This window comes from Pezoporus occidentalis, unplaced genomic scaffold (genome assembly GCF_034315485.1).
Source record: "Pezoporus occidentalis ecotype Australia unplaced genomic scaffold, CSIRO_AGI_Poc_V1 ctg130, whole genome shotgun sequence".
Lineage (NCBI taxonomy): Eukaryota > Metazoa > Chordata > Aves > Psittaciformes > Psittacidae > Pezoporus > Pezoporus occidentalis.
In genome coordinates this window covers 468,256-495,715 of record NW_026913104.1, presented here as the reverse complement: position 1 = coordinate 495,715, position 27,460 = coordinate 468,256, and the positions used below count along the sequence as shown (strand labels likewise).

The 27,460-nt window shown below is 49.9% G+C and overlaps 3 protein-coding genes across 13 annotated transcripts in view; 1 reads left to right on the top strand and 2 right to left on the bottom strand.

Moving 5' to 3' along the window:
* SIDT2 (SID1 transmembrane family member 2) overlaps positions 1-27,460 on the bottom strand; it is a 553,125-nt gene that overhangs the window by 368,044 nt on the left and 157,621 nt on the right. The window lies entirely within an intron of this gene.
* The window catches only part of PAFAH1B2 (platelet activating factor acetylhydrolase 1b catalytic subunit 2), a 497,498-nt gene that overhangs the window by 360,374 nt on the left and 109,664 nt on the right, over positions 1-27,460 (bottom strand). The gene's annotated exons all lie outside the window — the stretch shown is intronic.
* CADM1 (cell adhesion molecule 1) overlaps positions 1-27,460 on the top strand; it is a 140,051-nt gene that overhangs the window by 94,809 nt on the left and 17,782 nt on the right. For 7 of the 11 annotated variants that reach the window (XM_062608533.1, XM_062608536.1, XM_062608532.1 and 4 more), the window contains exons 2-8: positions 1,089-1,235; positions 2,134-2,286; positions 5,950-6,087; positions 7,778-7,933; positions 15,976-16,075; positions 18,273-18,445; positions 22,241-22,312. In XM_062608533.1, the coding sequence (XP_062464517.1) occupies positions 1,089-1,235; positions 2,134-2,286; positions 5,950-6,087; positions 7,778-7,933; positions 15,976-16,075; positions 18,273-18,445; positions 22,241-22,312 (939 nt within the window). The remainder of the gene's footprint in view (positions 1-1,088; positions 1,236-2,133; positions 2,287-5,949; positions 6,088-7,777; positions 7,934-15,975; positions 16,076-18,272; positions 18,446-22,240; positions 22,313-27,460) is intronic. The other 4 variants (XM_062608540.1, XM_062608534.1, XM_062608544.1 and 1 more) reach the window with 1 other exon arrangement.

Below are 27,460 nucleotides of genomic sequence, written 5' to 3'. Positions count from 1 at the left end.
TGCTGAACTTCCAAAGCCATCAGTCAGCAGGCTTAATGTAGCAGCATCCTGGCATGAAAAGCTTCAGTGGCTTGAACTTCAAATAATTTATTTCTAAATTACTCCTACTGTAATTCTTATTAATTCAAATAGGCTTCTAAGCTGATGTAAAATTCAGTAAATGCAAGGAACAGTTTAATGAATTGAAAATAGGATTGAGTCTTTTAAAGTAAATGTAAAAAAATATGCTAGCAATAATTGCAGAGATGGAAATCGAATCTTAATAGCTTTGTTAATGATTTGTAGTGAATATTGCGTTTATGAGAACATATCAAGCTGATCCTTGTGCAAGAACCTTGTTTTGAATGGCTTTGATAAAATTATTCCCCAGGAGCAGTTAGTAACATTGAACATTTGTGCTAGCACTGCTCTGGAGATACCAGAGCACCTGGCGCTGGCTCTCGTGGACCGGGGCTGCTCGGGCACAGCCGTGGTGCTCCAGTACCCAGGCAGGATGCGGATGCTGCTGTGGCCCCTCATGGATCAATGGCTTTGGGTCTCTGCTGTTGGTACGTGGGTGATGGGTGCAGGACCCCAAGCGCAAAGCACTGGTTTCAGATTCCCATCCTCTGCATCCCTTAACATGGGAAGTGAATTTCTCTGTGCGCATGTGATGTGGTGACTCAGATCATTAGGAGGAGAGTTTGAGGTGATCTCCTGTAAATGATTACACAGCTCCCGCTGCAGAATTGCGTTGAATTCTCTTTTTCTTGCTTCTGGACGTTAATATCACCTACTGATTACACAGAGTGAGTAAAAGCTGGTTCCCCAAAGTCTGTGTGCTCAAGTCAAAGGGTAAAAGCTCCTTATAGCAAACTGCTCTTTGAGGTAATGTAACAGTTGAGAGAGGAAGCAGATTTCTGGCGTTGCTGCACATGTGTAACATGGGTATTAGAGCATCAGGGGGGGTGTGGTGTCCGGGAGCCCCACTTTGGCTGCTCCGCTGGACATCCAGGCTAGGTCTGCCTTTCCCAGGGTGCTGGGTACACAAACAGGACTTGCAGGCATCGTTTCTGACGTTGCTGTTTGTTCTTTGCTCTCTCCTGAAGGTGATGGCCAGAATCTGGTTACAGAAGATGTGACAGTGGTGGAGGGGGACGTCGCCACCATCAGCTGCCGCGTCAAGAACAGCGATGACTCGGTGATTCAGCTCCTGAATCCCAACAGGCAAACCATCTATTTCCGAGATTTCAGACGTAAGTCCCATCTTTCCTTGTTCGATAACAACTTTTCCTGCGCCTCGCTCGCACTTGGGAGAAAGCGTTTGCCAAGAGCTCGTCCTTTAATGCAATGCTGGATGCTTCGAGTTTAGTCAATTCTTCAGAGGGTAGATGAGACAGGCAATCATAATCTTTCTCCTTAATGGAAACCTTGACGGTCCCCTTTAAAAGTCAGACCGTCTTACTTTGCAATAGGAATTGATTGTAGTAATTCAGGGTGAATTGCAATTGAGTGCCAAATATTTAGCTGACACAAACAAATTGAACAGGGCAACACCGAGACAGCGCAATGTTCTCAGAGGGAATCTGTTGGCTTTGAAGACTGAGGATTTCAAGGCAGTCTGTGCTGCTTTGTAACCAAACCAGCATCTCCCATCGGTGCCATATCCAGTGGATGAGGCTGGCTTTGTTTCCTGTGATGGCCGTGCCCCAGAGCATGGTACCTGCAGTGAAACCCTCTCAAGTACACCAGTAATGGGCAGCTGTTACTGGTCAGGAGACTTTAAACCATGCTTTTCCCAAGTGTTTTCTCTCTCATACTGCTCCTAGTCCACTGACTGCAAACACTCAGAAATGGGGCCACGTGGAAGTGATTTACTCAACAAACATTTTACCTGCAGGTCCCTAGGCCATCTGATATCAGCTTATCAGCTGATAAGCACCTCATAAGGTGCTGGGCTTATGTTGAGTCCTTGTAATGATATGGGAACTGAAATATCTTAGGGGACTGGGCTTAAAGGTCAGAGCAGGGATGGATGCTGCCATCAGGAACCCAGGGGGTGGGTGTCTCTGCTGGTTTTATATGAAGCCCTTTGCTGGGAGAGGGGATGCTGCATCTCTTGTCACGGTCACTGAGGCTGTGCTTGCTCCACAGCGCTGAAGGACAGCAGGTTCCAGCTGGTGAACTTCTCCAACAGTGAGCTCCGGGTGTCCCTGACAAACGTCTCCATTTCTGATGAGGGAAGGTACTTCTGTCAGCTCTACACCGATCCCCCCCAGGAAATCTACACCACCATCACCGTGCTCGGTAAGGACCAAATAGGTGCTTGTGGTGAGCTTTGGGGTCAGCAGGATGGGGCTGCAGCTCTCCAGTGATACAGCACAGACAGGATTTGAACACACAGCACTCTCCCTCTGGAGACCAGCTCAGCCCTTCAGCAGCTCTAAGCAGCCTAGGACTTGAACCTGCAGGCCCAGGGTTTTCAAGGGCAAGTACCAAGCAGGTCATTTGGTGGCATCACCCTCAAGTAGCCTTCCTGTCTTGCAGGATGTCCCTGGCTGCACCCAGAGCTTCTCTCTGCAGGTTGCATTGTATTTGTGTGATTCTCAGGTCTTCCCTTTCTGTTCAGGCAGATTTTGGCTTCAAAGAGTGAGCGGAGGTTTAGGCATGAGGTCTTGTGCCCTTCCAAGCCTCTCCTTTACTTGGGCAGGTCCCTTGGAAAGCTGTGAGGTTCTGCTGCCCTTTGTGGAGTGAGGCTTAATACCAGCCTCGGTTTGCAGACAGTCTGCAGGGATTAGTCGTTAGTGCTGTCACTGCTCCGGAAGAGTATCCCAGTGAATCATTTGGTGTTCTGGACCTGCTGGTGTCCTGGCAGGAATGTCCTCCTCCGTCTCGTGGCTGTTGCTGTGGGGCGAGAGAAGGCAGACGTCGTAGGGAGAGGGGAAGATGAGTTGCAGTGGGTGCATCTCATCTGGCAGAGTGAGAAAGAAGTCAGCCAGAAAGGAAAGGCTGTAGGAAATGTCTTTCAATAATTATCTGATATGCAGAGGGAAAATAAATTAACAGGAATGCCTCGTAGCGTGGTGGAGCTGTTCAGTTTATAGATGTTGTGTTTTCAGTAATCAGACTACTCTGATCACACACTGACTCTTGCCTTCCAAAACTTGGGGATTTGAGAGATTACATTTTAATGGCAAATGGCAGTGTCTTTGCCCATTGATGATACTCCTTGAGGGCTGATGTTACTAACAGCCTTGCTGGTGAACCTCCAGCGTGGTGAAGTTCTCGCATCTCTGTCAGTTGATGTATATAGTCAGAGAAACCTCGAGCTCAGCTAATGGAAAGTGATAGCTTCCTATTAATTTTAGCAAAAATTTGTTTCACGTGTGAAAGAACACGAGGTCCCTCATTTGACACCATCAGTTTGCTCATTTGCTTTGAAATGGCTGTTTGCAGGGCTGAGGCTGGCGCTGCTGCTCCCCTCCATCCCATCCCATCCCCGGAATGTGCTCAGGCACACTGGGCTGAGCTCTCCCCTTTCCTTTGCTCCCCTGCGCAGGCAGCTCAGCCTGATGCTGTTACCAGTAATAGCAGCTCATGCCATTAGAGCTGCTTCTGCAGATTAGCAACAGCTTTTAAGACTCTATTAATAGGAGAACCTGAATCACAGAGGGTGACTTAATGTAAGATCTCACTTGCTGATTAGTTTAAATCTTCCTTCTTCTGTATAATGAGATTTGGTTCTTAGGTTTTTATACGTTGTTTAAATAATGTTTATAAGCAGTTCTACTCCTGCCATTACATTTATCAGCATCTTCAAAGTTTCAGTGTGCTTTCTGGTGTTCGTAGGCATAGGAAGGTCTCCCCGACCTCTTCTCTCTGAATCACACACGAAAAATAGTTTGTTGGATTTCATTTCACTGCTAACAATGCTAAGAAAGTGTTTGAAGTAAGAGTACTTACTGTATTCACCTAGAAGCCAGCACGGTGTGTCTTTCAGGTGGGAGACAAAACACAGTTTCATAGAATCACAGAATGGTTTGGATTGAAGTGACCTTTAAAGCTCATCCAGTTCCACCCCCCTGCCAGAAGCAGGGACACTTTCCACTAGGGCAGGTTGCTCCGATCCGCTGTGTCCAAGCTGGCCTTGAACCCTGCCAGGGATGGGGCAGCCACAGCTTCTCTGGGCAGGGAGAATTTGCTGGGTTTGGTTTTGATTTTTAAATGTGCTTCATGCTTCAGAATCCAGAGCAAAGTCTCTTTCCCTGCCTTGTGCTTCAGTTCCTTTGGAGAAGGACTTGCAGCACAGCCAGCCCCGAGGTCTTTAAAGCAGTGGGTCTTGTCCCCTCACCTCCAGCACGTACTCGGGCCGAGCATCAGCTCACAGAGCAGGCAGGCACAGTAGGTGTTTGTTGTGAGGAGATGGAGGAGGGACTTTCTCTTGGCTGCAGTTTATACGGAGAGGTCGGGTACCCCCATGCCAGAGGTGATGCATTTCCTGGGTCCTGTTCTACTGACTTCCTAGTTTGGAGAAGAAATGAGCTGGGGCAGAGGAGTGGTTGTTCTCTGTGTCAGTGTGCCACTGGGAGTGCATCCCCCACCAAAGATCTCGTGGCTGTCGCTCTGACTTCGATACAGAGTAAGGTCTATCAAGGAGTAATGTCACTGAGCTGCATCTTCCAGTGCCAGCGCTGCATCCTTCCTTGGAGTCAGTGTTGGAGAAAGCTTCAGCAGTGCTTCCCCCCTCTCGCCCATGTGCTTTAATGTCTTCTGTGACACAATATGTAGATTTATTCATGCTTAATTGGAACATGTGAAGATCTCAAATGTGTAGCCTGTTCTGTTCTTGTTAGAGAAAAGCCACAAGTGACTAATTAGTCCATTTGATCATCTGGATGGTATTTATACATATTTGTTCTTCATTAGCTCCGAAACGTGTTAGTCACATTTGAACTATGCAGTTGCTTAATCATATTGATCAGAGCAAAGTTGAGTTTCCTTTGGAAATTCCAGGGTTTTTCTGAACTGCAGCTTTGTGCAGTGATCCCTTGATGATCATTTTTCTTCTACTGGTGCTTTCAGGGGAAGGAGACTCCTTGTTACTGCCTGCGAACTTTTAAGCCGGTTGGTCACAGTCTCAGAGGCACCTCAGTGGTTGTTACCTCCTGAAGCTATAGCCTGTTTTTCTCAGTATTACTGGGTGATTTTCATTGTGCATAGTCTCCTAGCTTGGTGTTTGGAAGAGTCTTGATCTGTAGGTGCCTGAGGCGAAGGGCAAGCTGCCATGCTGAGGGAATGGCCATACAATGGAGGTGCCCATCCCTGGGTGCAGAGCTGGCTCACTCCTCTTGCTGGGTCAGTGGCTGGTGCATGGTGCTGCAACGGATGGGGGTGCAGGGTGGTTCCCAGGGTGGTTCATTCCACCCCGGGCTGGGGCTCAGCAGCTCCTCGAGCCTTTTAAATGAGCTTGATGCTTGCTGGCCTGCTTCCACTCCCCGCAGCTGAGGCTTGAAGCTGAACAGCAGGAGAGAAAGATTGCCTCGCAAGGTTCGAGGCACGGTAAGCAATGCACTCCCAAATGTCAGCTCTCGTGTTTCCTCTCCTTGTCAGAAGAAGTCAAGAAATGTGTGCGGAGTCAAGCTGTACCTTCAAATAGCAGCACGCAGCACCGAGTAGCGCAGAAGGTACAGCTCTTCCCTGGAACGGCGCCCGCCTGGCATTGGGAACAGAAAGTTACAAGCTCGATAAGTAATAATGTGCTCCACCACGATGATTGCTAGGTGAAGAGTGGAAGCGCTTACTCTGATGACTGCGAAACCGCCTATCGAAGGGTTTGATTGATTGAAAGATCAAGTAAATCCCAGTTGCTGCTTTCCTTTAGTTGGGGTTTTCCTGGAGGTTTTGTCTTGTGTTAGTGATCACAGACTGGGTTTTCTTCAAGCACGTGCTCTGTGGTCTTTCTCGTTGCAGTCCCACCGCGCAATCTGGTAATCGATATCCAGAAAGAAATCGCCGTCGAGGGAGAAGAGATCGAGCTGAACTGCACTGCCATGGCCAGCAGACCAGCCACCACCATCAGATGGTTCAAAGGAAACAAGGAGCTCACCGGTAGGTGCATCCTCTCAGCCGCTTGCTTTTTCCAGAGGTGACATCTCAGGCAGCTGAGATGATTTATGTAATGCCGGGGATTTGTTCTCTGTTGCCAGTTTAAGGGGAGAAAATAAAAGGAGAAAGAGTGGAGTGAGCTACTTTGAATGCCAGCTCAGGAGCAAAGGAGCGTGTGGGCAGACAGCTTGTTCTCTAATGCAGAAGGGGTGGACTGCGTTTGGGGCTCTGCCTGCCCGCCAGCCACCAGTACGGGGCCCTGGAGCCTTCCTATAACTGGAGGTGACCTTGAGCAGCCCCAAGGCCGAGTTTTCTTCCGCAGTGGTTTCTGCGGCTTTCTGCCCAGTTTAAGGCGCAGGCAGGATCATCTGTGCTTTGGGCTGTGAGGATTTTGAGCTCACCTTCACATTCAGCTCTGTTGTTTATGGAGTGTTTTCTCTGTGTTCAGTTGAATATTCATGTGAGATGGGTTTCTCCGACTCCCTGAAGTCTGGTTGCTCCCGGTATTTGCGCATTCAAGTCACTGACTCAGATTGCATGTGACATGCTGTTAGTTTAAGCTTGCATGTAGATGTGAGCTTGGTTGACAGCACCTTTGTGCTTTACCCAGTCTGAGACACTGAAGGGCTCTCTATACAAGTCCAGGCTTATTACTTCAAACCCTCCCCCTCCGAGGGCAGGATGAAATCCTCTCTTTAAGTCAAACGCCTGCGAGCATCCGAGCAGGACACATCTGAGAGCGTGCTGATAGAGGTGGAATGCAAACCTGTTGCCACTTGAAGGGGTGTTCCACTGATTCCCAGCCCCGGTGCAGATCTTCCCTTTCTGGCTTCCTTCCCCATTCTGGTGGGCCGCAGTGCAACAGTGGTGACCCTTCGTGCTTGTCCTGTCCAGCTTCTTGATTGAGTTTTCTTGTGTTGGCAAATGAATCCCAGCTTCCCTTTCCCTTTGAAGAGTGCTGAGCTGGGTGGTAGCTCCTTGCTCACCCTGCTGATTCGTTGCAGTTTGGGTTTTTTACACAGAAGTAGGGAATCTGAAATACCTGCCTGTGGGTTGTGAAGAGCAGGACAGCACGGATTTGTGGATCAGAAAGCCTTGATTTTAAACATCATGGGGTGTTGCTTTCTCCATCTGGCCTCTCTTTCACTTCAATAGATTACACAGAGTATTTTGTGTTTGAAAGACCTCTGCTACAGGAGTTGCCCTTAACATTTACACTGAGAATTCTTAAACACAAAGCCACAGATGAGAGTATCTGAAGACAAAGCGGAGGTGCATTGTCAGCAGGTGCCTGCTGTGTTCCTTTTCCTCCTGCCTTGTCTGTTGTTCCTCTGTGTCTCCATGCTGTGCCTTACTGCATCCTTCCAGCGGCCAGCCTGGAACAGTGCTTTGCTCCGACCAGCACCACTGAAACACTTCCACCCATCGATACCGCTTTTAATGGAGTTAATCTGGTTAATCACTTCTGTAGCTAATTGTTGATTCAGGAGTGGGAGGGATTTGCAGCTCATTGATTTAAGAGTCAGGGGATTTGGGGATGGTGTGAGAGGATCGTTAATCATTGCGGTAACGCAGCATTGACTTCAACTGGCAACAGCACCCCCAACCCTCGGGGCCTGCCGAGCGGGGATGGATGGCACCCGAAGGGGATGTGCTCCCTCCGCCGTCACCCACCCTCTGCTCTCTCCCCCAGGCAAGTCGGAGGTGGAGCAGTGGTCCGACATGTACACGGTGACCAGCCAGCTGCTGCTGAAGGTGGGACGGGAGGACGACGGGGTCCCTGTCATCTGCCTGGTGGACCACCCCGCTGTCAAGGACCTGCAGACGCAGCGCTACCTGGAAGTTATGTGTGAGTAGCAGCACTTTGCATTCTCTTAACGTATCCAATCCCTCACTTCAGAGTTCAGGAACTACTGTGAAGGTAAAATGACAGCATTGATGGCGCTTCTATATTGTTGCTCAAAATGGTGGGTACCACTTTAGGGGCTAAGCCACCACTTCTCCTGGCCCTTCTGCAGTACCATAAATACATACCTTTATGCTCCTAAGAAATAACTTTCTGTACATAGAATCTGCACTGTCAAAGGTTCCTGGCTGGGCTTTATACTTGTCAGAACAGATTAAACCTGAGTATTTTTCTCTTAGCAACCTACCTATCTCTTTGAAAAATGCTTCTCTACTGCCACATCAAAGCAACTGGTCACCACTGGGAGTTCACTGACAAAAACTCTGCTCTGTGCAAAAGAAACCCAGCATTGTGCACTGCAAACACACAGCACCAGGTGGTTTTTTAAGTCAGAGGAACATGATGTATGTGGAATCTTCAGTAATGCTGCTGATGAAGGCCAGCCTGTTTTCTGTAACACTTCTAACATGTCTGCTGTTAATAACATCTCACTTTGTTCAGGAACTGGGCTGCTGTATATGACACTAACAAGGTTGCCTGGGAGTGCTGCTGGTCCCAAATGCGGCCGTGCCCTGGTGCGGCTGCTGGGGATGAGGGCGGGAGCTGCTGCACCATCTGAGCTGCAGGCAGCTCCCAAAGCACCATCACAGAGTCCTCACAGAGCCGGGGTGCTGGGGCCTGCGGGGGGCTTGTTTGTGGAGGCTCACTTCAACTGGAATATCACTTCAGAAGGAGAAGAGGATGTTTTGTATTAATTTATTTCATCTGCTTCATTATGTAGTTTCATTATGAACATCTTGGTTACAATTGTCATATCTCTGAAACTAGCGGGAAGTAATGTTCCTGTAATGAGGAAAACAGAAATGATCAGATACCACCTAAATTGGCAGATACGAGATTTCTTGCGACCAAGCTAATGTGTAATTCATTTATGCAAACTTAATGTCCATTAACATTTCTTGTAGAGCTCCATTAGGTTTAATAATACATTAGCACCTTTGTGAGGCTTGATCAAATACTTAATGGGGGGGGGAAAGAATCCCATCTCCCCTGATTATGCAGAGGCATTGAAACCTTGCTGGGTTCTTCCCCTTGTTCGAAAGGACATCAGCTCACCTTTAGGCTTCCTTTTGGCAATCCTTCTGAAATCCTGATTGTCTGATGGGATGGGAGGTGGCTGCTGTCATTTTTCTGCAAAAACATTAACATTTTTTCCACTCTTCCTCAGATAAATCCATTCTGACCTCTTTTGTTCACAGCCGTTGCAGGTTTTCCCATGCTGGGAAGGCAGAGCACACACAAACTGCAGTTACTTGGATGTCCTACAGGACACGTGCCTACTCCAGTGAACACATTGAAGGCTGCCCTTGCTGCCCATGTTTCTGCCCTTAGCACTGATGGTAGCATCCTTGTGTGTCATTCCAGAGCTGTTTGTTGGACTGGAACTAGCACAGAGCCTCCTTGGGAGGGGAGCAGGGATGAGCAGGAGAAGGGCTTTCAGGCTGCTTTGTGTTTATGGTCCGGTCTGCATTAAACTCTGAGCTTCTTAGAAGTGATTATGGGGATAAACTGGGGACCTGACCCATGCTACTGCGGTCAGGTCTTGCAGTGGGCAGCAGCAGATGGCTTGAGAGGAGAGCACGGGCAGAAGAACATGTCGTGCATCAAAACCTGGCAGCTCCCAGCAGGTAGCGGCTCTGGGACTCCATGTGCTGGACAGCATCCAGACAGTTGCATTTAATGCCTGATGCTGGGCCTGAGCTCCAGGTGGGAGAGGCTGTTGCAGAGCAAACTTTCCCCTTCACACTGATGGCGTGTTGGGCAGGAGGAGGGTCCTGTTGTCTTTCCGGAGAGGCATCTCCATCAGCGCTGCTGTGGACATGTGCGTGCCCTCTTGGGGAGCTGAGGTGCCTACAATGAGGCCTAATTGGTATGTGCCTGATGGCTTTTTAGGGATGGGCTTTTGCAGTTGGAGCCTAGGACTCCTGCGGCTGCTGGTGGTGCAGTTCCCCTGGCCACGGGGGGTTTCCTGCTGCAGAGCCATTAGCTGTGCTGCTCGTTCATTCCCTGCTCTTCCATCCTCTTCCCATAAGTCCTGCCCATTCCCTCCAAGGTCACAGCAAATCCGCCTCCTCAGGACATCAGCAGGGAACAGGAAAATGTTCTTCTCAGCAGACGTTGTATTTCTCTGCATTTAGTGTATCCAACTGGAGCATGAAATGTGTTGGGGAAGGACAGGAGGATGATGGATGGAGCCTTCTCGGGTAATGAGGTGGTTTTTGTCTGACTAAATTTCAGAGCACAGGGCGGTTTTTTCCAAGATGCAGCTCCGAAGGTGTGGGTTGGTTGTGTTGTTTTCCAAGGAAAAGCCAGGCAGGAACCTGCCCGCAGCAGCATGTGCTGGGAGGAAGGTCTGTTCTGCTGCGCTCAGCAGCACTGGCCCGTGATCACTATTAACTTGTCCTGCTCCTGGAGTAAGCTATTTGTTACATATGTAATGTGGCACAGGCTGGCCCTTTGTGAAGTTGAGAGATAAATGCTTCTGCGTACATGTAGGGGATGCTGTTGAAAAGAGATCTGTGCAAACAAACACTGAGGAGTACGTATGAGAGGCTCCTGGTGATGCCTCCCCAAGCAAACAGAGTTTGAGCAGCGGTGAGAGCATTCAGGAGAACATTAACAGCACACAGGGAACCGGGGGCAGCGGCAGCTGCAGTGCGCTGCCCGATCCGGGTTTGGGAAGAGCTCCCGATTCCAGCTGGAGCTGCTTTCCCTGTGGGATTGTGATCCGCCGGTGAGGGATGGAAGAGCAGCGCGTCGAGTGTAATTTTAGAAAGGAAATGAAGCAACAAAACGCATTAAAATATCATTAAGGAATGGAATGGAACCCGATATTCTCGGAGACATTTAAGTTCAGCCTTTGTGGCGCTTATCTCATTTCGTGAGGCTGGAAGCAGAAGTGGTGGGGTCTTGATGTGGCGTTTTCTATGCGTTGCTGTATTTTTTGCCTTTCTGAAGTTCTAATTAATTGCTTATTCATTCTTCATAACATCTGCACATGTCCTGTTAAAATACGCACCGATGGAATCTGTTACAGCCTCTGCTGTTAGGAAGGGAGGATTTTTGGTGCCAAATGATGTTTAAAATGGGCCATATATATGTATGTGTGCGGCTGCATCGCCAGCAAACCTTACATTTGTTGCGTACGAGTGTTAGTTGCACAGTATGCAGCGAAGTGATTAACATCAGTGTAATTTATCATCTGGAGATTTCTGAAAAGGAATAAATGAGTTGTTTTGTTCAGCGAGGTGTTGACCCCTTCAGAAACTTTGATTTAAGGCTTTTTTCTCTCTTCCTTCCAGTGCATATGAAAAGCGCCACGATCAGCCAAGTGTTATTTGATTTTCTGGGGCGTTAGGCACTCTTGTTTGTGACATTTCCCAGTTGGGTGCTCATTTGCAAGCTCATTAAGAAGGTTTTCTCCGAGGGGTGTTGTTGGGGGCGAGGAACTCCTGCTTTGGGCTGGACTCTGCCTTTTGCAGGCGTTAGGCAGCCGAACTCACTTAAATAGTGAAGTGTTTGTAGCCTGACTGGCCTTGGCTTCCCTTTTCCTGCTGCAGGCTTTCAGTGCCTTCTGCTGAGGGTGAATTATGCAGAGCAGTCTTTGCAAGGCTCTTCCAGATGAGTTGGGAGCTGCTGGTCCCACACGTACTCGTTATTGCCAGCACGGGAGCTATTTATTTACGAGGTTTGTGCCTTTTGGCTGAAAAGCAGCCTCGCAGACTCCTGTCCTTGCGAGAGGTGAGGGGAAGATTCAGGCTTGCCAGGTCTGGGCTGTCTGTGACGGAGGCTTCATTTCCTGATAAGCAATCCTGTGATTTCAGAGCAGAGGGGACAGTTGTGTTTAACCCGTGTCTAAGCGCCTGCTTGGCTGCTGCCTTCTAATAGTGAGGGACACGCTCCTCCTGCCCTCCTCCTGGCAGTCAGCATGGAAGCTGCCAGCAGCCAGGGTCTGAAGAGTTGCTTTGGGCCACCGATGAAAGCAGAGGTGAGGAGCTGGGTAAAATAGTGCCCGTTGGCAGATAAAGTATTATCTGGGTGGCTCTGAAGCCACGAGTGCTACCCAGAATGTTTTCACTGTGTTATCCCGACTGTTTCAGTGTGGGTTTGAGTTCAGGGTGGACAGATTGCTGCATTGTAAGAGCTATATATCGCTCGCATGGAGATCGCTGGAGGACTGGGAGCTGCTGCAGTGCAATGATTCAATGCTGGTAGGATTGGCACGGCCCCAAGGAACACGTACATGGAGTGCAATGCAGGTTTTCCATGGCAGCTTTTGGTAGCCCTTGTGCATGGTGAAATTAGCGGATAGAGCCACAAAGTTGAAATCACTGCAGGTAGCTTCCTCATTATGCACATTGTGATTGTATTTCATGGGAGAGGCACAAGGGTGAGGGTGTAACCACCTTTCACACGCTGCCTTGCCTTTCCCAAGAAAACCAAACATCTGTTCAAGTCCATGGTTGTACTCCCAGATAAAGTCACGCATCCTGGCTCTTCCCGCCCTTGGGAAGAGGCACTTAACGGGCAGCAGCCTGATGGGCCCGGCCGGAGCATCGTGGTACCCTGGGCACATGAGGAGGTCAGGCTGCTGCTGAGCTTTGAGACCGTAAGCATGCCTGCTTTGGAGATCGTAGGTTGGCCTGATGAAAGGGCATGGGTAGGAATAATAGGTTTAGGCCTTTGTAAGGCACTGAGCTCGATGTAGGGTTTTATCTTGGCTGATTAATGGCATCTAAGCATTATCGATGGAGCACACATTTAAATGGATTATGGAATTGCTAACTGGCAGATCGCAAAGGAAAGTCCTTAGGGAGTAATCAGCGAATGCTGGTATTTTTAGAGTGAATGCTCCGGCCCGAGTGCTTGGCCTGATGCTGTTCAGTGCTCTCCAGAAGTCACCATTAATAATCTCTGCTGATGGCACAAAAGCTGGGCGAGAGGCTGATAAAAAGAAGGATGGGGACAAATGCGGAACTGGAGAGTTCTGGTAACTTCCAAACCACGGAACTTTAAAGCTGGGAAACTTCAGCATGGAGAGCCCAGGATGGCCAGGGGGATTGGAGGGGAGGTGTGGTCTCCTGCCTTGGCCTCCCTCTGTCTGAGCTATCAGCACAACCTGTTAGTTGGGGGAGTCTTCAGCATCTGGAGGAATGAAAGCAGAGGTGGTGTGGGACAAGGAGCAGGGCAAGGAATGGGGTGCACGGTCCCGTTGGGAAGGCTGCAGCTCCCACACCGGCAGGCACACGGGGTGCCTGCTGGAAAAGAAATCTCATCAAACGCAGAATGGGTTTGTAATAAGTTTTTCAAATTGGCTGCTGCTGCAGCATAACCTTTAGACTACTGGTGTTTAACCTTGTATATCACTCTTAGCTTTTGAATGAATTGAGCTTAATAAAGGTGCCTTATTAAATTACCAGGCTGGTTTTTAAAGCCACTGGAAATAGGCGTACAAGGAAATAGCTTTGGGTTGTTAGATCTAATTGCCTGCCAGTGGTGTATGTAGCGGCCTGGATGCATAGATGCGAGTGCTTGTTTTTATGGAGTATCCAGTGGTATGGTAACAGGAAGCTCCAAGTCGAGGATCTCAGGCTGCTGGAATGAACCTGGGGGTGAAACCTCTGCTTCTTGCTTTGAGTTCTGGGTCACCATCCTGGATAGTCCTTGCTCAGCTCAAGCAGCCACAGGGGCTGCCACTGGAACATGGTCTTCTTACAGTGGTTAACGGGCAGGAAACTGCATCCAGGCTTTGAAACCATCGCAGCTTTACTGGCAGACTGCTAAATGTCACCTCTCGTGCAGGAGCTGAGCTGGGGATCCCACGGTGCTTGGCATTTCACAAAGCTTCACTAACAGAGTCCATCAGCTGAAGGAAATAGACTGGCTTTGTCCAAGACAGGATGCTTCGCCTTAGCAGTAGAAAGGCATGTCCTTAAAGGAGAAAATGATGCCACCACCACCCCAGTTCTTGGTGGAAGCAAGTGGAACTTTTTCATAATTGAAAAGTCGGCTTTCCTGAGTGCCCAGCCATCCTTCTGAATCCTTCAGACTTGGGAAGCGTGTTCGTGGTGCCCACTGTCATCACTGGTGTGCTGGTGAGTCCTGTGCAGGAGCGATGCTCGCTGTGAATAGCTCTGTGGAAATGCTCTTGTTGCCCTGAGCGCATGCATGGGTGCTGGTAAAGCCCCCGGTTCTGTTGCAGGTGTCACTTCTGCGGTGGCCAGACCAACATAGTGGGGTTGCTGTGCTGCTCTCAGTTGCTTAATGAAGGCTGTGGGGCTGGAGAGCTGCTATGGCAAGGCTCACCTACCCCTGCGCTCAGGAGAGCTCATTCCGAGGCAGTGTGCAGCACATTCCCATTGCAGCAAGCCTTCAGTGTATCCCTCTTGATTTCCATAAGGAATTGTCGGCTGGGGAGCAGCTCATTAGAAATAGTGGAATTTGTGTAAAGCAGGCGGGCTGGGAGCAGCAGGGAAGCAAGCTGCGGAAGGCGTCGCGCAGAGCTTCCTCGGCGCAGGGTGCCGTCGTCTTTGTGTGCCCGTGGAAATCAGGCAGGGAAGGTTTTCTGTTCTCTCTACAGCACTGAGCACAATAGCGTCGTGTTGCTGGCATGGGCTCGCAGGTACTGCTGCAAAGCAAATAATAAACAGGGAGCAGATGGCTGGGGGTGGGAATTGTGAGCTGGAGTGGCGAGCCTGGGCACGGCGTCCAAGATGCTGCCTGTGCTTCACTCGCTGCATAATCCTTGGTTTACGTCGTCTTCCCGGGTCTGGGGGTTATGTGAGCGCTCGTGGCTCACACCCGCTTCCACCTCTGTATTTGGCACATGCAGAGCGTGGTTTGGGGGCACGCTTGCAGTGGAACAGGGACTCTGCACCCCAGATGTGTGACCCCCCGGCGCGGCAGGATCCCACTTCCAGCCCGCAGAGACACCGTGTTCCATAGCATCTGCAGCGGGATTAGTTCATGAAGTGTTTGTGGTGTAGTCATCTCAGGAGGGGATTTACTCGCGTTGCTTATTCCATTACTGGAAATTATGAGAGTTTAAATTGGTTAAATCCTGACACGGGTTTTTTTTCTAATCTCTATTGTTCCATAGGAAGCATGTTAATGAGTTAAACACAGTTAATAAAATGCAGCAAGCCAGTGGCTTTGGTGGCAGTTACTCTCAAAGGAAATAGAAACATTTAAATGGCTTCAACCTTTATGCATACTGATTTTTTGCCTCCCTTTGTTCCTTACAGTTGAGTAAATTCCTGAAAAATGTATATGGCTTAATGGCAGTTGTAGCATTGGACTGATTTCTCGCGCTGATAACGTTTTAGCTACAACTTAGATTGAGTTTTTAATCTGTGTTTCAGTTGTAGGAGGGAATGAATTTTTTAATTGTGGACTCCAGCTCTGTGGTGTGGCTGTGTTTTTCCTCCTGCAGGTTTTGAGTTGGCTCCATAACTATCAATGCCTTAATGCTCTCTGTTTGTTTTAGGGTTTAGAAGAGCTTCGCTTGGACCACATAAACCCTTCTGTTGCTGAAACAGCAGCAGCATCGGCTCTGACTTCTTTGTGTGTTTCTAACAAGCATCTCCCGTAAGGCCCAGCATATTAATGTGTGTGGACGCCAAATGTTGTACAGTAATACAGGATGCACAGTACAACCTGTCGGTTCCAAGCACCGCGGATACCTCTGGTTCGCCTCAGCAGGAAGGCAAATGAGTCCTTTTAGCTTGGGCGAGTTCACAGGTGGATGCTGGCACAGCCAAGCTGCATTTCCCAGGCAGCGTGGTGCTCTGGTCGGTGCGGGAAGTGCTGCCAGATCCCCCTTTTTCCTGCTGCCAGCCAAGAGGAGAGCGGCTCCGGGTGCGCGCGGATGCGACGCGGCTTGATGCTTGGCGATGGCTTACAGAGGGCTGTTTTCTGTCCTGCAGATAAGCCTCAAGTGCGGGTCTCGCAGAACTACCCGGTGCAAGGCCTTACGAGAGAGGGGGAGCCGCTGGAACTGTCGTGCGCAGCCTTTGGAAAACCACAGTAAGTTGGGCATTCCCCAGGATGGGCAGGTCATGGCAGGGCCGTGCCGTGCTGCAGGACCTCTGCTGCTGTTGCAGGCACCCAACCTGCCCCTCTCTGCTGCAAAGATAACATCACAGTGCAAAAGAGAGAGATGCTTTCTGAGCCTGAGCATCTGCTGCTCCATTTGGATTTACTTTATTGCTACGTAACCAGTGGCCGAGGGATTTCCATTGGAAGAGCTCCCAGGAGAGCCCTTCGTCGTCACTGTGCAGCAAGCCCTTGGGTGCAGAATGAACCGCACTGCAGCCGTGTGCCTCTTCCCCAGGGAATGCCTTGGGTGGCAGTGGCACTTGACCTGCAAGAGCCAAGCCAGGGGCCTGCGTATCGCATCCCAGTGAGGTGCCGGTACGCAGGAGTCAGGCTGGCACCAAAGCACTGAGCACTGGTGAAAGTGGAATGGATCCCAAGGTAAGGCAGTCTGTCTTTTTGCTGCTATTGACTGCGGGATGATCTTCCTCCCTTTTGGTGCCCTGCGTGGTTTTTAGGAAATGCAGGTTTTATTCTTTCTCCTCCTCTTGCCGTGCGCTTGAGGCTTTCTTACGTAGTTGAAGAAGTTCATGCACCAGGAAATCCCTGGCAGGGCAGGGCAGATTTTCTTGCACGCTTCCATTGCTGTTGTGATTTAAGTTTTGTTGACTTTATTTTTTTAAGACTACTTTCTCTTCCACTCGGATTTATGGCTGTCAAGTATTGACGATCCTGTTTTATTTCCGTCATGTCCATGAGATTCCTGCCAACATCCCCGAAGTCTGTCAGCGTCTCCTTGGTAGCGTGCCCAGGGCGGGAGTCGTGGCAGGGGTAGTGGCACACGAGCCATGGGGAGCGATGGTGCTGCTGCTGGGGGCAGGGGCATGCAGGGTGCAGTGAGGAGGCCGTGGTGCTGCCTCCCCTCCCAGGTCATTCCGTGCATTCCTGCTTCCCAGTGTCTTCTGTTCGGCACAAGGCTGGTTCCTGCCCCGTACATTAGAGACTGGCACATCCCCTGCTGAATTCCACTGTAATACCTGGTCCCTGCTCAGAGCCTGTCAATGCCCCTTTGCACAGCTCCTCCCTGGGCAGCTGCAGTTCCTCCCATTTGCTATCACCTGGGAATTTAATGGATAGGCTGCTTTTTTTCCTGCAGGCTATGAGTAAGACACACACACGTTAAGTAAGACAGACACATCTCCCTGGCAGCACGCTGCTTAATGTTACGGTGGTCCCAGTAATGTGCTGTAGGTCGCTTCACCTGGGTCTCTCAAAGCGTAAGAAGATGCACATTCAGCTAGTGGTAGTGTCTGGTTCTGGGGTTTTGAGACAGAGATTTCATAAACTCCTTTACAGTGATTTAAGGCGAAGAGGGATGTTTCTTCACTTAAAGTCATTTCTCTGCAAGATTGGGCAACAAAAACATTGGAGGGAAACTCAGGAGAAAAAAAGACCAGAGAGTAGGAATTTCTCTATTGGCATTAACAGAGGTTTCTTGTGAGGTTTGACACAACTTCCCCCTGCCCCAAGACTATGACAACAGTAGGAGGACAGTGAAACAGTCACTGTTAGGAGACCCAGGGTGAGAGACATCCCCAAGAAGCTGGCTGCTGTGTCATGCGCAGGAAACATGGGAACTCTGAAATCACAAATGGCCTTTTGAAGCCCATAGCCAGGAGCACCAAAGCCCTTTCCACCATGTGAAAGTTAAGGCACATTTTAAGAGCTGCTGCTGCCCGTGTGGCAGTGATGAGGGGAACACCCAGCCCCTGTGCAGAACCAGACCTCAGCCGGTACCCAGCTGGTGTTGCTCAGTGCTGTGCCCATCCCAGAGCATCCTGGTTTTGCCACGCGCTGGCCGGATGGGCGCTCAGGGGTGCACAGGTCATCCACGGCCTCCCAGGTTTAATGAACAAGCGAATGATTAACCACTAATGAACTTTCTTCCTGCTTGCATTAGTGTTTTCAGAAAATTTAAGGTCTGGATACAGTTTCCTGTTGGGTTAAAATAAATTTAAATTGAGGAAGCCCGACAGTGTCGGGGCTTGAGTAGTGCAAAAAAGCGTGTGTTATTTCTTTACAGTTTTTCTTGGTTTGGGCTTTCTGTCTGTGGATGAACTATTGAAGATGCCATCTTTACCATAGGAAAATAGTAATGTGCTTGTTTCTTTCTCTCCCTCCTCTGTAGGCCTACGGACATGAGGTGGTTAAGAGTAGATGATGAGATGCCTCAACACGTTGTAGTGTCTGGTTCAAACCTTCTCATTAGTAACCTAAACAAAACAGATAATGGTACATACCGCTGTGAGGCTTCCAACGCGGTGGGGAAATCACATGCGGATTACATGCTGTTTGTATACGGTACGTGAGAAAACCACCGTTCTTCTAGACTCATTTCCACATAATTGCAACATTCCTGCTCTGAAAGCTTTGACAAAGTTAACTTTTGGCTTAATGCAAGATTTACAGCCGGCTCCTGACACCTGCGTTGTACCGGGCTGGGGCCGGGGCTGCCAAACCCTTCCTCGGCTCCTGGAACTCTGGGGTCAGGGGCAGAGCCTATTCCAGTGTCCGGTGCGCTCCTTCCTCTGGAGCCGGGCTCGCCATGGCACTTGGTGCTTCCAGGGAAGCCGAAGGAAGAGCCAGAGCAGGGCCGTGGGGAGAACTGGGAAGTTCTCTGCCCTGACAGTTCCCCTAGGACTTCTCTGATAACTCCTTTTCCTTCTTGTAATGCCTTCTCCAGTGTCTTCAGCAGTGGTCCGGGAGGGGAGGGCACGTCCAGGTCTTTCATTAGGAAGTTCAATTGCCGAAGGCTCAGCCAGCATCCCCAGGCAATTACAAACCAGTAAATAAACTGGAGGAATGAGATGCCTTAAGCCTGTCTGTGGCAGCTGAGCGGACACTAAACCATGCCTCAGCGTCTTTCTAAAGTGCTGTTAAGTACCTCCCTTAATTCTTCAGTCCCTCTGCGTTATTTTGCCGTTGCTTTAGACCTTGTGCTCCTGTCACCAGGCATTGCATATAATGAAGATTCAGGAGGCACTCGGAGAGTGATCCCCCTGTTTAATTATGAGCAATTCCCTTGGGCTGCATATTTAAACTTTATGGGTTCAGAGTGGTTGTTGTGTGCCTGGGCTAAGCTTGCGGTGGGTGCTGCACTTGAGGATCTTAAAGGTCTTTTCCAACCTACACGATTGTATGATTCTACTCATATGAGACAGGAGCTTGCTTCGGTTTGAAGTTCAGACCATGTAACAGCAGCTTGGAGCTCTGCAGTCCACATTCTCTTGTTCTTGCTCCAATCCAGATTAATAGTGAAGGACCTCATGTTGCCTGTCTAAATGCCACTTGCATGTGAGTGATTTTAAGCCCAGTCCTAGAAACTCGCCCAAAGGCTGAAGGTAACAACAAAGCTACAGCTTTTGGGCTGAAATGGAGCTCATCTGCCACCTCACACGGGTAGTGCCTGGAGGCCCAAAAGACTCCAGTTTGCAAAATGAAGTCAGATATGCGTTTATGATGGAATACTTTGTGTGCTCATGGTGTTAAAAAATACCTGCTTTACATCGGTGTTTAAAGAAACACGAATGTGGAGAATAAAGAAGTTGAAGTAGGACACAGGCAGTTCCCCAGCAGATGGAAACCAGGGAGAGCTACTGCCGTAGAGCCATTGGAGGTGAGGTGCTTTTACTCCTTGTAGAGTTTATGTACCTGTTTCAGCCCAGGCAAGTGCTGGATGAGCCCTCTCCAGTGTCAGTGACTTGGATTTAGGGCTCATAGAAACACACTGTTAATTCTGTGGTTTAGATGTGGGTGGGAACTAGGCTGTGCAGGACTCATGCAGTGCAGCTCCCTCCGGATTAAATCCTTGGGAGGAGACCTGGGACAGTGTTGTTTTAAAGGAGGTGCATGGCCCCGGGGGATATGACCCTATTTGGGGCATTTTGGCCATGTAGGAGAGCACTTTTTGGGTTCTGTCAGGAGCTTGTGGGCAGGTAATGGTTTTACATCCCACCCCACCTGGTTTCTGCATGTTTGGGAGCATCCTACGAGCATCCAGCACTCTGGAGTCCATAAAGAATCCAAACCCAGAGGCTTTGATGTGGTGGTGGAGCTGCAGCCACCAGCTGAAGGCCCTGGGACTGACCCAGCTCAGGCTGTCACTTGAGGAAGGTGCTGGTCGCATCCCACTCGGCAGTGGAAGTGTTTCCATCTCCAACCCTCAGCTCCTTCCCCACCGCAGTGTGATCTTGCAGCAGCACCAGCGTTTGTGTCCTCCCAGACACATCTCTGCAGGTGCAGTATGGATGTTGGTGGAGGACGTGCCTCGATCCTCAGCCAGTGGGGATGGCTCTTGCCAGCGCAAGGCTCCCCAAATCCTGTTAACTTGGGAGCTGGGGGGACAAGGGACACAGTCCCTCTGCACCCAGAGGCTGTGTGGGGTATGCAGCTGTATGGCTGTATGCAGTGGTAGCTGCAGCAGAGCCATGCTCCGGCGTGTTTCCACGAGAGGCAGTTAAATGGTTTTCCATGTGGATGGCTTCCAGCAGGCAAGGCTTGCAGAATAACTGCTGCCAAGCTGTGCAGAAGGCACACATGGGGCAGGGGTGCCCAATCACACTGACACACCAAACCATGCCTGGTTTTAGAGCTCGTTCCATGCTTCTCATCCCCGTGGGAATGGGCAGACAGGTTTGCTAGAACCTTTAGCACAATTAGCATCCTTCTTTTGGCTTTATTTTACGGAGGAAGATTTTGTGCAGGAAGATCTCTACTTAGCATCATCCCATGCAGCATGGTGAAAGGCCAGGGACTTTATGCCCCTGGTTCTGCTGTTTCGGTCTCCAACACTCCTCGGGTTTGCATTATGAGCAAGGAAGAAGTTCCCTGTCCTAAGTGCAGGGACCAGGATGCTTTGAACGTAGGGATGGGATAACAACTGCTTCTAATACAAGTGCTCCACAACGAAGCAAATGCTGAGGTTTCCTAACTTTGGGGAAGTTGTACAGAATATAAGAAAGGGGCAGCATATAATTAAAGTTCAGATGTCTTAATTAGGGAATCTGAGGGAGCTTGCTTGGAGATAAAAGAGTAGCAGATGCGTTAGTGATGAAAAGCTGACGTGCTATAGAGGAGACGTAAAATCAAAAGCCCATGAAATGTTTCATGCTCTATTATTGGCGAATGAATTCATAGTTCAAAGTCTCCCCAACTCCTGAACACATTCAGTTTGATCACCTGGGCATCAATACATATTATTCACTGCCATCTTCTCGTATCTACCTGCTCCTGCCCAGTACTCATGAGGAGGATGTACGTAACGCAAGCACAGTGAGGAGCGGCACTGGTGGAGCCTCCGCAGCCCAGGCGTGTCTGGGACACGGTGATCGCTCACAGATGGAATAGTCCCCATAGCTGTGTTCCTCGGTAACAGTACCCCAATAACCAAACCAAGAGCATTCAGCTGAAATTGTCAGCAAACATTGGCTCTTTGGAATGAAAAGATCTCGGTGAATTTCTTCATCCCTTGGTACTTAGGAAGGATGTTCTCATTCCTGTGTATTTGTGACTACCACTGAAGTAGTTTTTAGCATCCTGCTGACATGCGTTCCTGGAAAAGGGATGTCAGTGGCCCTGGGAAGGAAGGGAGATGTTCTAATGGGCTGTTAACATTACGCCTTCAGGTGCAGCGGGTCCCCTCACACAAACCTCCTGCCTGAGTTTTCAAGGGTATACATAGAAACCCAACCAAGCCCGCTGTGTTTCTGCCTGTTCCTGTGAACTGTTCTTTGTGTTGTGGAAAGCGTGCACTTTATTTTCCTTATGCCTCTCCCATCCCATTTCTGTCTCTCTCTCATTGACTAATTTATGCTGGGCTTTATTTGCTCTTTTACTTTGTGTTTTTTTTAGCGCTGTGGAAGGCAAGAGGGGGAGGGTTTCTGGGGCCAGGCTTTCCGGCTCAGCACATCCTTGTGCTGTGGTGTTGCTCGCGGCCGTGCCCTGCTGTGGGCTCTGGCCCCTGGCTCTTGGAGGAGGAAAGCGCTGCTTCTTTGCGTCCTTGGTTTTCTCTGCTCCCGATTGACCGCTGTTGTGTTCTGCTTGGGTTTTCTTAATTTGCTTTTTTATTATTATTTTTCCTTTTTATATTTTATCCAGATCCCCCCACAACTATCCCTCCTCCCACAACAACCACCACCACTACCACCACCATCCCTACCACCATCACAGGTACGGTACCTTCATAACCATTGGAAATGTCCTGAATGTTTATTGTCTTTTGTGTATATAAGCCGAGCATGAAGCCTGGGGAAAAACAACAAACAGGTCACTTGCACTTTACCTTTTCCTCTGCAAACACCCCTCCAGGCCCTGGGCGGGCAGTTCAGGAGCTGGGCGGTCCCTGCTGCAGGGGTTGTGACAGGCAGGGATTGCTGTGGCAGGACAAGCTGTTCATGCGGTTACTGGTGGCTGGTGCTGGGTGCTTTCAGATGAAGGATGCAGACAGCCATAGAGCTCAGTTAATCCAGGCCATTGTTTCCGCCTCACCCCCATCACTGTCAGTTTCTGAGCAGTTCATACTTGGAAGCAGAAAGCTGGGTCTTGAGTAATGTAATTCGCCTGGTGTGACTCTAGATGTTTTCTCTCATGTCTCAGTGTTCAGCCTGTCTCTGTAATCAGGCCTCTGCCTCCCTCTCCCAGAAAAGGGAATTCCACCAGTCAGTTTAGATCCACTCGGAGGACCCTTTTGGAGGACCTGGCTTTTAGTGGGTTTTTGCCTGTCTCACGAGACAAGAGGAACAAACCCAGCCAGCCCATCCTGAGGCACCTGGTGCTGTTACCTGCATCCATCACCCTGCCCCACTAGCCCCAAGCCTCCCCTCATGCCGAAGGCCTTTCCAAGTAATCATTTTGTAATCATTCGCATTGCCATTTCCCCAATCTTTTCTATGTCAGCTGCTGCTTTTGCTTGCCTTTTGTTTTGTTTGTCTTTTGGTTTTTTTTGAGGTAGGGGTGGCAAACCGAAGGTGAGCATGGACCGTTGAGTAGCTAATGGCATAATGTTTATTGCTGCTGTAAAGCATCCCCTGTGTAAATGCCTTCACATTTTATTTGCTCTTCTGCCGTTGCTCAGCTGACCTGACTGTCCTGCTCGGGGTGTGTGGCTTCTCTCCCTCTGAGGTTTTGGCACCCCAGTCAGACCCGGCTGGCATGGATGAGCCATCGAAGCCTTCCTCCCAATGTGCCTTACTGTGCCGTTGTGCTCCCTGGACCTGGCCCTTCTCTGTCTTCCTCCTTCCAGGTGGTTATGGATAAACCCGGACTCCAGGCACCCGGGTCTGGCTACTTGAGATGCTCCACTGTGAACGTGCTCCCGTTTTGCCATTTGGTTGCCTTGTTTCAGTTCTGTTTTTACTTTCTTAACTTAACCAGCTTTCATTTCAGAGTAGTGTCAAACGTGATGAAAGTCCCTGCTTGCCGAGAAGCCTGGTCCCTGGGGCTGGGTGTCATGGACACGCATACCGTTCTCTTTTGCTTTATGGTGATTTGTTAATGCTTTCAGTGAATTTTGGAAGGCTGAAAGGAAGAATTGGTCTGGTGCTTCATCGACCCCATTAAGTCCATGTGGGTGCCAGCAAATGCCTGCCCTTTTCCTGGGAGCTGGATTGTTAGCAGCCTGTCACTTTAGGGATGATGGTCTTCAAAGGGAGGGAGGACCTTTGACAGGATGTTATCCCAGCTGTTTCTCCTTGGTAGCTTTCCATCGGAGCCAACTGTTGCCCTCAGGATCAGCACTGCCCTTTGTGAGGGTGCCGCTCTATGGGGAGGCACGCACAGATGCATTGACCAGCAGCTCTTTATTTCCTGTAGCAGCAGAAGTGCAGGTTGCTCTTTCATTAGCATGGCAGAAGTGCCTTGAGCTCAGGAGCGTGTGCCTGCCCCGTTTTCCCTCCTTTGTTTGCCATGGTGGAGGATGTAAAACTCAAAGCTTGCTGACGTCCTGTTGCCAAAACCCGCCTGGGTCTCCATCGCCTCCTTAATTCATTTTGTTCTTGGCTCTGAGCTGCTGAAGAGGCTGCAAAAGTAATGAAAATGTTACATTGTTCACTGATTCCAGCAGTTACTGCTCACGGGGTGTAGGAAGAAGATTAGTTAATGCCGATAAGAGTGATTTTTATATTCCTCCGTGACACCGATCTGGCGCTGAGTCTTCTTGATGTGTGTCTTCACATCTTCTGCCCACAAGTTCGGTGTGCTTTGCCCACAGAAAGCAGCTGAGGCTTTGCTGGGACGTGCCTGGGTATGTTTTCCAGCAGCCAGGCAGCGTGAGGCTGCGGCAACTTCTGCTCTTCAATAGTTAAGAGACTTTGTCACTGGGAAAAATTAGGTCAAATTAACATAATCTCTAGAATTACATAGCATAGCAGTGTTGAAACCCTTTTTAAAGCCTTGAGAGACAAATGATACCTTAATTCCCATCCTCACCGAAGCGCTAAGATACTGTTGTGGCGTGACAGAAGTGCTTAGGAGGCAGACGGGGTGTTCTTGCCTCTGCTGGCAGGTTGGCTGCAGCTTGGAATCAGTTTTATTTTGCCTTTTCCCTCCTGCTGCTTGTATAACCCCAGCCCAGTTCACATCCCCTGGAACCAGAGTGTTCTGGAAAACGATTGTCTTGCTTTAACATAAAATGTTGTTAAAGGGTTAGAGAGAGCCCTGCATTGAGCCGGTTCCATGTCCCACACTCAGGCTGTGGGTGTGCTCTCGGCTCTCGCAGCTGCCCCTAGGAATTCTTGGAACTGCCCCTTCTGAGTTATTGGAGATAACTTGTCCTGAATTCATTTTCCCCTGTTAAAACTCTCGGGTGGAACAGTCTCAAAGGGCTGCATTTGCTGCTCCGCGTACATGGTGAGTTAGCGACTGTCAGGTTCCCATGACAGACATCTTTCTTTTCTTGCTTCTGTGCGGTGTTTCTACTCCAGACATGTTCGGACATGAAATGGAAAAGCAGCCCTGTCCTGTTCTGTTATCCCCATGCAGTGATAGACGCTGCTCAGCCAACACGAGCTGGAGCAGTGGGTGCAGCAAGTGTGGGAGGACAGGTAGTGCGATGTGCAGGAATGTGATGGAGCACGGCGGTTATCCCTGTGCTTTGTGGGGTGCACTGTGCTTCCTGGGTGCTCTGAGATCCCCCCCAGACCCAGCCAGGTCCATGCCTAGAGCCATGGATCAGCCCCAATTGCTTGGCACGTCCAAGTCGTGTTCCGTTTCTGCAGGCTCCGTGCAGGGAGGTGGGGAAGGAGTCTGTGAGTTAACCTGCTGCTTCCTTCCAGGAGAGGGGAAAGCCGAGCAGCGGTCAAGTTTCTGCGCAGCACGACCTTTAAAGCTTTGCCTCTGTCACTGTTGCTTTGCTTCACTGTAGGTGCTTGAAAAGATTTCCTGCGTGACAGCTTGATCTTTTCCGTCTATCCTCCAACTGCATTGATATTCCAGCTGTCCTTCAGTGCTTCAGCTGTTATCGCTGGCAAGCCCTTTCTGATCGGTTCAAATTGTCCTTGTGGCTTTGTTCATTAAGATGTACAATACGATACAGCAGAGCAAACTGCATAATTTGAATTACCCCTCGAGCTCTCCCTTGAAATGCTGGCTTTGGGCAGCTCTCGTTTCCTGGGAGATAAAGGTTCTTAATAACAGCCCGGCCCTCATCCACGGGCATGGCACAGAGCAGGGCTTTCTGCTTGCCTTCCTTAGCATCCTTCACTCTTCTGGGATCCACGGGGTTACTTGTCCATGCATGTTTGTGTTTATCACACTCTCTCTGCAGATGGGTCATGCTGGTACAACAGCTTTGGTGGAGGCCTGCAGGTGACATACACACGCTGGGCTTTGCAATGGGTGCTACTGATGCTGCAGAGCTGCTGTCCATCTTACAACTGCCAGCAGCTTCCACTGTGGCCTCTCTTTAAGGGCCTTTTAGACTGTGCTTTAACCTCCTGTGTCTTGGATATACCACAGCAGGGGTGGGTATGCATGAAGGGGGTGACACACCGCAGGCAGCAGGTTTAGCTTGAGAATTCCCAGGGATGCTCAGGCCCCGCGATGAGCTTGTCTGGGCAGCACCAAGCCCATGCTGTGGAAACACTGTGCTCCTCGAGGCTGGGGATCTTTACAAGCAGGAGCAAGCAAGCTCTGTTTGACCGGGGGTGTTCCTGTAGATGAGGAAATTGATGGTGTCCTCAGTAGAAGCTGGTTCTTTCCTGATGGGAGCCGGTCATGTGAAATCCTGCGGCGGCACAGGGTTCATTCCCACAGTGATCCGAAGTGGGGGTGTCTGGGAAGGGTGCAGCGAGAGGCGCTGGGTGCTGACATTGCCTTGCGGTAGGTCTGTGGGAGGTGTGGAGGCAGCGTGGGAATGACTCTGGTCCACATGGATTGCAGGCCCTGCATCCCTGCGGGTTCAGCTGCTCATGCCTGTGGCTGCGTGTGATGGTGCCCAGCCCATCCAGGGGCTCGGTGGCACCACGTAGGGCTCAGCCCACAGCCTTGTGCCCCCGCATTGTTTAGTACCATCTGGCTTTGGCTTTCCAGCAGGTCCCCGATAAAATGTCAAGTTAATTTAAAGATGATGCTGCTCTCTCCTGACATTTTCATCCAGGATGTGACCGCATTAAAGGGAATAAAGGAAAAGAGAGTAGCTGACAGGCCTGTTACAGGGAAATAAAATGAGATAAAATTCAGTCTTTTAGTGCTCTATCCAGTCAGCAGCAGACACGGTTCTGTCACACCTGGTTGTACCGGTGGTAGCAGCACATAAGCAGCACAGAAACTGTCCTGCTGGGCAGAAATGTGTGTGTTTAGGAGAGCATCTATTAGGAATATTTTTGTGCTTGTCACACGCAACCCCCATGCAGATTGTGATTGTTTTTGTGAAACATCTGGTCCACAAATCAAAGTTTCTCAGGGGTGCACTGCAACGCGCTCGTACGCAAGAGCTTTCAGCACACGCTCGAGATGCTTTACGGACGCTCATCGTTGAGGATCGTAATGCAGGGTGCGTGTCCATCCATCCTCCGAGGAGCAGTGCTGTACTGCTGACCTGGGGAAAAGGGTGCCAGCTCCTCTGCCCCTGGGACCACACTGTGATGCTGTTACTGAAACAGAACATCTTTGCTAATGTCCAACACTAGCAGGTGTGTGTCCAGTGGGAATGGCAGGCAATTTTGTAGGGCTTTCTCTGAGCCTTGAGGACCTGAGGTGAAGCAGAAATCACTTGTAACTGCGCTGGTCCCCAGGGCTGCTGTGAGAGCAGCCACGTGAAGGAGTTCAGGCTCTCCATGGTCACTCCAGGTGAAGTAGTCTGGAAAATGGGGAAGAACCAGA